The sequence below is a fragment of the Macrobrachium rosenbergii genome, chromosome 57 (genome assembly GCF_040412425.1).
Source record: "Macrobrachium rosenbergii isolate ZJJX-2024 chromosome 57, ASM4041242v1, whole genome shotgun sequence".
In the NCBI taxonomy this organism is placed as follows: Eukaryota; Metazoa; Arthropoda; class Malacostraca; order Decapoda; family Palaemonidae; genus Macrobrachium; species Macrobrachium rosenbergii.
The window spans coordinates 4,942,891-4,955,390 of NC_089797.1; the positions used below are offsets into that span (position 1 = coordinate 4,942,891).

The 12,500-nt window shown below is 37.5% G+C and overlaps 1 protein-coding gene across 1 annotated transcript in view; it reads right to left on the reverse strand.

Annotated features, from left to right (window-relative positions):
* LOC136836984 (amyloid beta A4 precursor protein-binding family B member 1-interacting protein-like) overlaps nt 1–12,500 on the reverse strand; it is a 38,056-nt gene that overhangs the window by 25,545 nt on the left and 11 nt on the right. Inside the window, exon 1 of the mRNA XM_067101518.1 lies at nt 12,426–12,500. This exon is cut by the window's right edge and continues 11 nt beyond it. Coding sequence (XP_066957619.1) covers nt 12,426–12,500 — 75 coding nt within the window. The remainder of the gene's footprint in view (nt 1–12,425) is intronic.

Sequence of the window (12,500 nt, forward strand, 5' to 3'; positions counted from 1 at the left end):
ATATATATATATATATATATATATATATATATATATATATATATATGAACAACTTATCTCATCAAGGCCACTTCAATCTAAACCAGACTACAATATCAAAATTAAGCGAATAACATCTTTCCATATTGTTTCATCATATTTTCCAAATGTGCTCGAAAAAAAAAAAAAAAAAAAATTTAATAACGAACCTCAATTTCATTTCCCCTCCGTCTATGAAGTAAAAACTATTTTCGGGTATAAAATAACCCAACAAAAAAAAAAATAAAACAAAAGAAAAGAAAAAAAAAAAAGATAAGTCAATTACACGTCTGTTTCCAAATTTAAACAGTCCCCTGATGGACTTCCTGTTTTTTTTTTTTTTTTTTTGCCGGTTCTGTTCAAGCCAGTCTGCTTCTGATGTTTATTTTTTTCTTCTGTATGCATTCAATTTTGTTTTTGTTCTCTTTTTTTACTATTTTTAGTATTTGTTCATGACTACTTTTTGGGGAAACGAGAGACCTGAAGATGAAAAGAGGAGAGAAAATCAATAATCAAGAATAATGATACTCAAAAATGCATTACAATATCTTTTACTTTGGCAAACAGAACTTAAAATATTGACTAAAAAAATCTTTTGGTAAACAGAATTGGTCATATTGATAAAAAAAAAACTTTTGGTAAACAGAAATGGACATACTAATTACAAAATAATCTTTGGCAAATAGAATTGGACATGACGAAAAAAAACTATTGGTAAACAGAATCGAACATATTGAGCAAAAAAGTGTTGGCAAACAGAATTGGACATATTGATAAAAAAAAAAAGATTGGTAAACAGAATCGAGCATATTGAACAAAAAAATGTCGGCAAATAGAACTGGACATATAGATAAAAATAATTGTTGGCAGACAGAATAACACATAGATAAAAAAAAAAGCTTTTGGTAAACAGTATCGAATCTATTTATTAGATAACTCTTGTCAAACAGAATTGGATATATAGATAAAAAAAACCTGTTGGCAAACAAAACTGCACATAAATAAAAAATTTTTTGATAAACGTAATAGGATGTATTTATAAAAAAAGTTGGCAAATAAAATTGGACAAATTTATAAAAAAAAAAAAACTTTGGTTGAACACAATTGAACATATCGATAAAAAACTTTAATTTTTATAAATGAAACGTATAAACGAGTTTATAATGAAAAAAAGTTAAATTAAATACAAAATAAAAAAGAAAAAGTAGAATCAAGCACCACGGAATGCATCCAGAAATAAAACTCAAACTCGGACACATCTCGGTTTCCTCCTAACCAAACGTCACAAAACAGTCAAACAGGGGGCTTTGCAATCCCTGTGCATGACTTCTTTCGTTCAATGATGTTGAAGAAGAAGAAGAAGAAGAAGAAGAAGAAGAAGAAGAAGGGCTGTAAACAGTTTGCTGTAAAAGCTGTTTGTCCCGGGAGAGCCGTGCTAAGGACAGCAGCAGCAACAGCACCTCTTAAAAAGCTGTGAAAGTGGAAGCACAGCATTTCCTCGATTTTATAAGATTTCAATAATCTCCAGGATCAGTTCGTTTCTTGTCTCTCCTTCCTTTATTTCTGGTATTTAATCTTTTTCCTCTATGCTAAGGGTCGTCTCCTAAGACCTCACTGTCATTCCTTCACCTGTTCTCTCCACTTGTCCCTTCCACCAGACCATTAAAGTCCCCTTGCTCAAATTACCAGAATGTTCATGAATAACAGCAGCAGACTTTACAGACTACACTTTAAGGCCACTCTAATTCATGTCTGCTCTGCTCAGCCTAAATCGTATCCCAATAAGGTCCTGTCATTTTAATATATTCTCCATTACGATTATATATAATATATATATATATATATATATATATATATATTATTTCACAAGGAAATAAATTTTTGACATACACATATGAAACGCGGATTTATTTCACAAGGAAATAAATTTTTGACTCACATATGTGGGCCAATTGGTAGCACCCTGGCCTTTCAGAAGAGAGACTGCCGTTCGATCTCAATGTGAGTCAGAATATATATATACATATATATATATATATATATATATATATATATATATATATATATATATATATATATATATGTATGTATGTATATTCTGACTATGACATTGTAAACTGAACAGAACTGACCTTGAAGACTTACGGAGCAAAAAAAAATAAAAAAAAAAAAATAAAAAAAATAAGGTTCAAACAATAGTTACTCATGTCTTTTCATAAATGGCCTTACCACCTCTATCTTGGTACAGTTCCAGCTATGTAGGTCACTGCTATCACTGCTTGAGAAACAGAATCGCTTCTGTGCATTCATATCTCAATTCCGCCCAACTACAGACGCCAGTCCGTCCTGTGCTTGCCATCACTCGTGCGTGCAAGTACAAATTACGGGTAAATGCTCCGGCAATTACTGCAATTCAACTACGGGTGTCTTGGTCGTTATAACAGAGACCTTCAATGCATGACAGCAAAAATACCAGCACAAATGGCGCTGTTATTAAAAAAAATGCCTCTCGTTTATCTTGATAACCGAACCACACGATCTCAGTGTGAGAGAGAGAGAGAGAGAGAGAGAGAGAGAGAGAGAGAGAGAGAGAGAGAGAGAGATCTGATAAAAGATCTCATCCCGGTGGGGTGAGAATTACCTCTAGAGAGAGAGAGAGAGAGAGAGAGAGAGAGAGAGAGAGAGAGGTGGGGTGAGAAAAGACCTCACCCTGGTGGGGGTGAGAATTACCTCTAGTGAGAGAGAGAGAGAGAAAGAGAGATCTGATAAAAGACCTCATCCCGGTGGAGGGTGAGAATTACAGAGAGAGAGAGAGAGAGAGAGAGAGAGAGAGAGAGATCTGATAAAAGACCTCATCCCGGTGGGGTGGTAGAGAGAGAGAGAGAGAGAGAGAGAGAGAGAGAGAGAGAGAGAGAGATCTGATATAACCCCTCCCCCCACATTACTTCGTTGAGGACATCAAATATTATTCATGATATGATGATATGCTTCTTACCAGAACAGTGATAAATCATCTATCTCTCTCTCCAACAAACATGCTCCCATGCCGTCCCATTCCTGGCCCGCCCAAAGATCGAACCCCGAGTTTTATCTCTGCACAACACAAGAACCAGAAAAAGAGACCAAAGCACTTTCCATATAATTATTTGCAGTTAAAGATTTAATAGAATATTATTAAAAGGTATTTTTCTATAAAAATAACCCGTCTGAATAACAATGAATAACAGCTGATATACGTATTAAAACTGTAATGGTTCGGGATTAACATTATTTTGGTAGTAGTTGTAGCATTAACGCTGACCTACCCATACTGAGCGAGTCAAAAAGGCCATGAGTTTACGAGAGAGAGAGAGAGAGAGAGAGAGAGAGAGAGAGAGAGAGAGAGAGAGAGAGAGAGAGAGAGATGTTGTTATTTGTCAACTTGTCATTGATATTTCACACAATTTTATTCGTCACAGAAGAGAGAGAGAGAGAGAGAGAGAGAGAGAGAGAGAGAGAGAGAGAGAGAGTTGATGTTGTTATTTGTCAACTTGTCATTGATTTCACACAATTTTATTCGTCACAGAAGAGAGAGAGAGAGAGAGAGAGAGAGAGAGAGATTTCAGAGAGAGAGATGTTGTTATTTGTCAACTTGTCATTGATATTTCACACAATTTCATTCGTCACAGAAGGAGAGAGAGAGAGAGAGAGAGAGAGAGAGAGAGAGAGAGAGAGAGAGAGAATGTTGTTATTTATCAATTTGTCATTGATATTTCACACAATTTCATTCGTCACAGAAGGAGAGAGAGAAAGAGAGAGAGAGGGGGGGGCTGATGTTCTTATTTGTCATTAAAATTTAAAGCAATTGTTTTCTTCGTTACAGAAGAAGAAGAAGAAGAGAGAGAGAGAGAGAGAGAGAGAGAGAGAATAGTAAAATAAAAAAAAAAAACGAATATAAAAATAAAGAAACAAACATTTACGGAAATGAAATGGGAGCAGAAAGAGACTAATATTAAAGAATTTTTTAAACACTCAGCTAGTTAAAACATCAAATATTTCAGCACAAAATCTTTTAAAATTCAACAAACTATATATTTTGTATTAAAAAAAAACTACGGTAAATTTCCAGTTGTTTTTTCTCTAAATCCTTTCGAATGTATGCCTCAAACATTTCAGGACATATGATTTTAAATAAAAAATAATATGCGCAGTCAGTTATCTAATTTATCGTCGAAAAAATTCTTATAAAATTAAAACTGCCCTTTAAAATTAATAGACAGATTTAATAAAAAAAACATTATTTATAAAAATCATTTAAAAAAAGGCTACACAGTTAATTTATAAAAATGATTTTAAAAAAAAAGGTACTCAATTATATAATTTATCGTTGGAAAACCAATATACAAAATTAAACCCTGCCTTTTAATTTTATAGAGAGAATTAATTGAAAAATCTGTCCTTTTGGTAAAAAAAAAAATATATACACTCCATTACAAGAACTGTTAAGATAAAAAAACTTTTACGTTTAGTGATCGTAAAACATACAAAAATGGCACAAACTAACTCTGATGAAAAAAACAATCCTCTTGAACACGCGGCTCTGCAGAGCAATCTCTCTCTCTCTCTCTCTCTCTAAATATCTTCAGAGGTACTACCGCATGCGGAAGAACATACAGCAGCGTGGGAAACGATCAGTTCTGAGGAATCTATAATCCGTTTTAGTGGGGCAATAAGCAGTAAATCTGGGATTCTCGCGTAGCCAACGCGAGCGGTATGCGTAAGTATGCGTAAGCCCGTGCCACAGTATCCGGAAGTTTGCGCTCCTCGGGTAGGAAATGCTTAAGAGGCGATGTACTCGAGTTAGGAATACGTAAGCATGCGAGAGCATGTCCAACGCTCCTCATACAGATTTATTCATTGGTAATAAACAGGGCAGCGAGAGGACTGGAAATCATTCTTTATTGAGCATGATGATATTTTATGAAGTGGGAGCCGTTCCTCATTGGATGGGTCGACATCGTGCTCGGCTAGCACTCTCCTAAGCCCGCGTTCGATTCTCCAGCCGGTCAATGAAGAATTTGAAGAATTTATTTCTGGTGATAAAAATTCATTTCTCGATATAATGTGGTTCGGATTCCACAATAAGCGGTAGGTTCCGTTGCTAGGTGACCAATTGGTTCTTAGCCACGTAAAATAAGTCTAATCCTTCGGGACAGCCCTAGGAGAGCTGTTAATCAGCTCAGTGGTCTGGTTAAACTAAGCTATACTTGCTTATGCCGTGGGAGCATTGACAATACTCACGGACACTCGCTGAGTCTTCCAAGAGCATTGCTTGTTAATATTTAATGCTCTGGGAACATCGTTAATTTTCCGGATGATTCCAGTGGGCGCACCTAACTCGATCCCTTGCATATTAAACATCTAAGCCATTAGAAGCACTCAACGCTTTGTATACACCTGAGAGTCGATACTCAAATCCTTGCTTATCAATAAATGAAATTGCAAGATTTTTGCTCCTGGCGAGCAAAAGTTTAACAATAAACAAGACAACAAGAAGAATAAAAATAATTTATTCTTTTTATTTACACCAACGTTTCGGGAATCCCCTTCCCACCATCAAGGCCACCATAAATTATCTTTTACTGCAATAAAATTGATTTTTACCACATTTAAAATATACCAAAACAGTTAATATTGATAAGAAATTTAGTTTACAATTTTTTAATAGGATAAAAATTACTTTTTATCGTTGCCTTGATAATGGGAAGGGATTCCCGAAACGTTGGTGTAAATAAAAAGAATAAATTATTTTTATTCTTCTCATTGCCTTGTTTATTGTTAAACTTACGCTCGCCAGGAGCGAAAACCTTGCAATTTCATTTATTGATAAGCAAGGATTTGAGTATCGACTCTCAGGTGTGTACAAAGCGTTCAGTCCTCCTAGTGACTTACATATTTAATATGCAAGGGATCGAGTTAGGTACGCCCACTGGAATCATCCGGAACATTAACGATGTTCCCGGAGCATTAAATATTAACAAGCAATGCACTTGGGAGACTCAACGAGCATCCGTAATTGTTGTCAATGTTCCCACCGCATCACATATTACCATGCTCAATAAGGTATATATTAGGTTCTTCTGTACCATCAGATATTACAAAGCAAACATTTAGGTATGGAGTCGAAAGTGCCTGGAATTATGCTCAATGCCAATCGGGCACGCACTGTTTTACATATTCAAATGAAGATGACTTAGGTTAAGTACAAAGAGCATTCTCAAAGCAGCATTCAATAAGGTATTCTCAAAGCACCCTTTGCATTCAATTCTACAAAAAGCATTCTCAAAGCACCTTTGCATTCAATAAGGAATCTAGAGGTATTCTCAAAGCACCCTTTGCATTCAATATCTTCATTCAAAGCACCCTTTGCATTCAATAAGGAATCTAGAGGTACAAAGAAGCATTCTCAAAGCACCTTTTGCATTCAATAAGGAATCTAGAGGTACAAAGAAGTATTCTCAAAGCACCTTTTGCATTCAATATAAGTGAAAAACTTGGGGTAAAGGAATTGAGTCACTCCCAGCGACTGGGTTTGAAAAGTACATAATGCCACTGTAATGAAAACAATGAAGTTGCTCAGTGGCCAGCATTTATTAATTCCGAGAATTTGGATGGACCAGTAGTGTAAATGCCAGTCAAAACACACAAACCTCTATGAGTAACATGCAGCCAAAGAGGAATTACCAAGGTATGTATTAATGCTTCCTCCCATGAATTTTTCTTTCCGAACGAATTTCTACAGTTCAGGCATCACTCGTACCCTTACTTGGCACTTCAGTACATCCACTGTTCAAATAAACGGATAGTTAAAAAATAAAAATAACAAGTAAAGAATGCGCCAGTTCGGCGCAATCGAGTTTTCTGTACAGCCGCTACAGCGTATAATCAAGGCCACCGAAAATCTATTTTTCGGTGGTCTCGGTGTAATGCTGTATGAGCCGCGCCCATGGAACTTAAACCACGGTCCGGTGGTGGCCTATCCTATATCGTTGCCAGAAGCACGATCATGGCTAACTTTGGCCTTAAATAAAATAAAACTGCTGAGGTTAGAGGGCTGCAATTTGGTATGTTTGATGATTGGAAGGTGGATGATCAATATACAAATTTGCAGCCCTCTAGCCTCAGTAGTTTTTAAGGTCTGAGGGCGGACCGACAGTCGGCACAATAGTTTTCTTTTACAGAAAACTAAAATTCAGGTTACAAAAATGAAACTAAACTTTGCTGGCCTGCATACTACAAAACGCCCACAGATCTAGCGCACGGGCGCACTCTAAAGGCCCCAGTGTGATGGACGTTCCTTAGGAAGAAAGCCGATAGCAACCATTCGATCCTGCCGAGTCGACTAAATTGTGCACATACCATGAGACGTAATGCTCGATGGATATATTCAGTTAGTCACTCAGTCATTCTCAGATGTTATTAAAGTCAAAATAAATTGCGATGTTATTAAAATCAAAATAAATTCCAACAGTTCGTTATCCAAAGCTTAACTTTTTTATTCGAATATTCAGGGATTTTTAAAAATCAAAATAAATATGGAATAACTCCTTACCCTAGGTTTTATTTTTCTGCTTTAGGAATTACCGAAAACAGTCAAGAAAAAAAAAAAATAAAAATAAAAAAATGCTTGAACAAGCCGATGGGATTGACATGCAGCCAAGATGGCGACCCAAACACCATTAAAAAGCCATGCCAAAGCAGGACATAAGCAGCCAGTAATGATGATGAAAGGACCTCCCCCGCTCCACCCCCGCCCCCCACCCCGTTCCCTTCAACCCCAAAGGGTACAGCATTTTGACAGGTTGCTGTCCAAGGTCATGTGGGTCTTTGCAACAGCCTCTTTCTTGCTGTTGCTGTTGCTGTTGCAGCTGTTGCTTTGTCAGCTTCCACCAGAACCAGAGGCATCCCCCTCATACCCCCCATTCCAACCGCTACTCCCAGCCCCCCCTCCCCCTTCACTCACCACACTTCCAATCTATTACGTCCAATCCCCTCTCTCCTCATCAACCACCAGTTGCTCTCTCTCTCTCTCTCTCTCTCTCTCTCTCTCTCTCTCTCTCTCTCTCTCTCTCTCCCCCACCACTTCACAAAATTAATGGTGCCTTCGTCCTGGCACTATACCAACTCCAGCAACACCACACACACACACACACACACACACACACACACACCATCACCACCACCAGAAAGAAACAAGAGGTAGAAGAACCAGCGCCGATCCCACGACAAAGTGGTGTTGTTATTCTCTCTCTCTCTCTCTCTCTCTCTCTCTCTCTCTCTCTCTCTCTCTCTCTCTCTCTCTCTCTCTCTCTCATTATTCGAGATAACGACGAGAGCAGCATCCCTGTAAGGAACTTTGTAATCAGGACGGAGTGGTGTATGTGTGTGTGCGCGTCCGTCTCCTGCCAACAATGAAAAGTAAACGGAAAAGTGTGAGAGAGAGAGAGAGAGAGAGAGAGAGAGAGAGAGAGAGAGAGAGAGAGAGAGAGAGAGAGAGGCGTCCATTTCAATACAACAACTAGCACTGGGCGCTCAAAATGAATGTGGAAACCCGGGACGTCAAAATTTACCTTCCGGCCAACTGCCCTGTAAGCCGACGCGAATATGAAGCCTGAAAACCGAAGGAATAAAATGAAAACACGGATAGAATAAAAACAGTATCACCTATTTCGGGACCCGTGTCAGAATTCCCAGAGCGTAGTGACCGATTCGACCTAGCTTCCATTTTCGCATGTGTAGTGCGCGGCCATAATTCAAAGTTTTTTTTTTTTTTTTTTGGCCATTAGCTTTTTCCCCTTTAGAAGGGACAGCTCCTAGGGACTAGGTGGTGTTTGGTATGAGGTTGCTAGCCCGTGTCCTCTCCAAGCTGGTTGTGACACACCACAGTTGATTAACTGCCTGGTTCTTCATTCACTGTTCAGGTCAAGAGGTGAGATATAGTATTATTATTATTATTATTATTATTATTATTATTATTATTATTATTATTATTATTTCGACTCTCACTGGGCTTCTCCAGATGAATCTGTTCTTGAATAAGAAAAGACCATTAAAAGTTCAAGAAGTCGGACAGCTAAAACCCCAAAGGGAATGGATAGTAAGTAAAAGGCAGAAAGCACGGCACCTAGAGACTGTATGGATGCCGCAAAGAACCTCCAGTAACGTAAACAGTGTTCCATGCAAGGGGTGCTGGAGTCAGTAACCCCTCTGGGAATATTTATGGAAAATGACAGAAATATTTATGAGAATAAACATCCCAATTTCACCATGTTATGGAAGAGCGCTCATCGACGTGAATAATGAAATAGGCAGAGCCCTAATTACAGCCTATTTAAGGTAACGAGCCCGTATTAGCTTCAAACTAGCCCCCGCCTCGAAATAGAATAATCGCCTTCCCTTTAAAAAAAAAAAACAGAATGACAAATGGACCCTAGTTATCAACCCTGCATTATAAATGGCAGCGATAACACGCATAGCAGTATACTAATGCTACTTGCTAATTCTACTTTGACTAGTCCGAGCGAAGATCCAATGCATTGCTACCTTAATGCAATTCTCCTTGCATTTTCATCATTCACTTACATTTTTATCTGTTTATTTATTAATTTGTTCATTTGTTTTTCTTTTTTTTAATAAGCGATCTCTTCTTTCTGTTATTTCTTTCTAATGAACACCATATTCTTTGGAAGCTTGAATTTCAAGTCAGTGGCTCCTGTGGTGGGCTTGTTCCATGTGAATAGGGGTCATCTTTTGAATAATAATAATAATAATAATAATAATAATAATAATAATAATAATAATAATAATAATAATACTTCTGAAATTAACAATAATAGTACTGACCATCTTCAAGTGAAAGCAATAACGATAGCATTACCACAGCATTTTTGCAATTAAGCATTATAATAATAATAATATAATAATAATTCTCAATAGTTCCAGTTTACATTATAACAAGTGGCTAATGATGATGATGATGACAATCTACCAGTATTTTCCTGATCAGTTAGTTCTTGTTAAGACATACTTTTCACTTTAAATATACAACCCAATCTTGGGTAGGTTTACTTTAGACGCGAGCTAGAAAAAAATATAAGGTTACCAGTTTACGAGGCTTTCACACTTCAAATAATACGTCTTTGTACCGTGGTTATTTTACTGCACATGGAAACACCAGATGTCAAAATCTTGAATGTGCGAAAGTGTATGAAATCAAAGCGTATGAAAACGTAAGAGAAAATTACTTTAGCCAGGATTGCAGGACGACAGGAATGCTATTACCGTGCTTATGCTCTGGCTATAAAGTACAAAGTGCTTTTAACGCTCAACTAAACAAAACAGATTTTCCTGAGTGCCAAATTACTAATTAAAGTTAAATTGCACTTTAGTCCAAAGGAAATTAAGTAGAATGCTTTTAACACGCTTATGTACTGGCTATACAGTACATAATACTTTTAACGCTTCTTAACATAAAAGCCTTTTCAGATGGCCAATTTACTTATGAATTGAATTGAATATACAATTTAGGCCAAAGGCCAAGCACTGGGACCCATGAGGTCATTCAGCGCTGGTATGGAAATTGACAGTAAAAGGTTTGAAAGGAGTAACAGGAGAGGGTGGAAAGTAAGATGGAAGAAAGATAATATGAAAAGATGTACAGTAAAAGGAACGAAAGGGGTTGCAGCTAGGGGCCGAGGGCACGCTACAAAGAACCGTAAGCAATGCCTACAATGCACCACATGAGGTGCACTGACGGCACTAACCCCCTACGGGGAATTTACTTATGAATTAAAACTAAGTATGACAGGAACGTCTCAAATAAAAGCCAAAAATCAAATGATAAATGAAAACCTGTTGCTCTGAGTGACATGAGTACTTGGGGCCCAATAATTCCATAAGACACATAAAATCAAAATTTCTGAAGTCCTAACACACACAAAATCAAAATTTCTGAAGCCCTGACGCACAAAATAAAAATTTCTGAAGCCCTGACACACAAAATCAAAATTTCTGAAGCTCTAACACGCACAAAATCAAAATTTCTGAAGGCACAAAATCAAAAGAGCACAAAATCAAAATTTTGAGATACAGACAAAATCAAAATTTCAGCTCTAACCGCACAAAATCAAAATTTCTGAAGCCCTAACACACAAAATCAAAATTTCTGAAGCCCTAACACACAAAATCAAAAGAAGCAAAATCAAAAGAAGCCCTAACACGACAAAGTCAAAATTTCTGATAACACACAAAATCAAAATTTCTGAAGCCCTAACACACAAAATCAAAATTTCTGAAGCCCTAACACACAAAATCAAAATTTCTGAAGCCCTAACACATACAAAATCAAAATTTCTGAAGCCCTAACACATACAAAATCAAAATTTCTGAAGCCCTAACACATACAAAATCAAAATTTCTGAAGCCCTAACACATACAAAATCAAAATTTCACAAGACATACAAAATCAAAATTTCCTTTAACACATACAAAATCAAAATTTCAGCCCTAACACAATAAAATAAAAATTTCTGAAGCCCTAAATCATATAAACCATTCTTTCCATAAAATTCAGGAAACAAACTAGCACTATTGAGATACCGAGTGACCATGCAGAGCAACTGATTGTTTTCGTGAAAAGAAGCGAAAAGTTCACGACAGTCAATGCCTGATGAAAAATCAGAGAACGAAAATCTTAAGTACAACTATCAGATTCAAGAAAGTATGAGTTCTAAAATGTTCCCGGGCATCAGTGTGAACCATGTCCGCATCCACAACACTCCTAACCTTTGTCGCAAGTTTCAGAATTAACACCCAATGTATAAACCATTCGGCCTAATTCAACAAACTAGATGTGTACCCATGCAGAAAGGTGGGAAGGAATTCTCAGAGCATAAAAATATACAGTGTCACAGAGCTAACTTTCCAGGCTCTCTCTCTCTCTCTCTCTCTCTCGTGCGTGTATGTGCCTGTTTTGGATATGTTTGTCACTATTTCACTGTCTGCTTTTCTGTGTACGTCTGCATGTTTGTTTGTTGGTTTGTGTAATGTAACTCCCCAACCCATCCACCCCCTGCCAGCAAATAGATGTGCTTCTTGCTCTCTCCCTCTTTCCGTTTGCCTGTTTGTCTGTCTGTCTGTTTAGGTGTGTGTGTGTGTGTGTGTGTCCCTCTCTCCCAGCAAACCCCATCAGCAAACAAATGCGTTCGCTGCACACCGAGTTTCCTCACTCGGCCGAGTATCAAAACCGTTCTTCTTCTTCCTTTTTTCCATCCCAAGTCCTCGACATGCAGAGGCCAGGCTCACTCTCGTATGTCTCCCTCAGAAAAATAAACTCTTCTTCCTCCTCCTCCTCCTCCTCCTATTCCTACTCTTCTTCCTCCTCCTCCTCCTCCTCCTTCGTTTTGCATTTGCGTATATCATCATTCGCATCTAGTTGGCCGAGT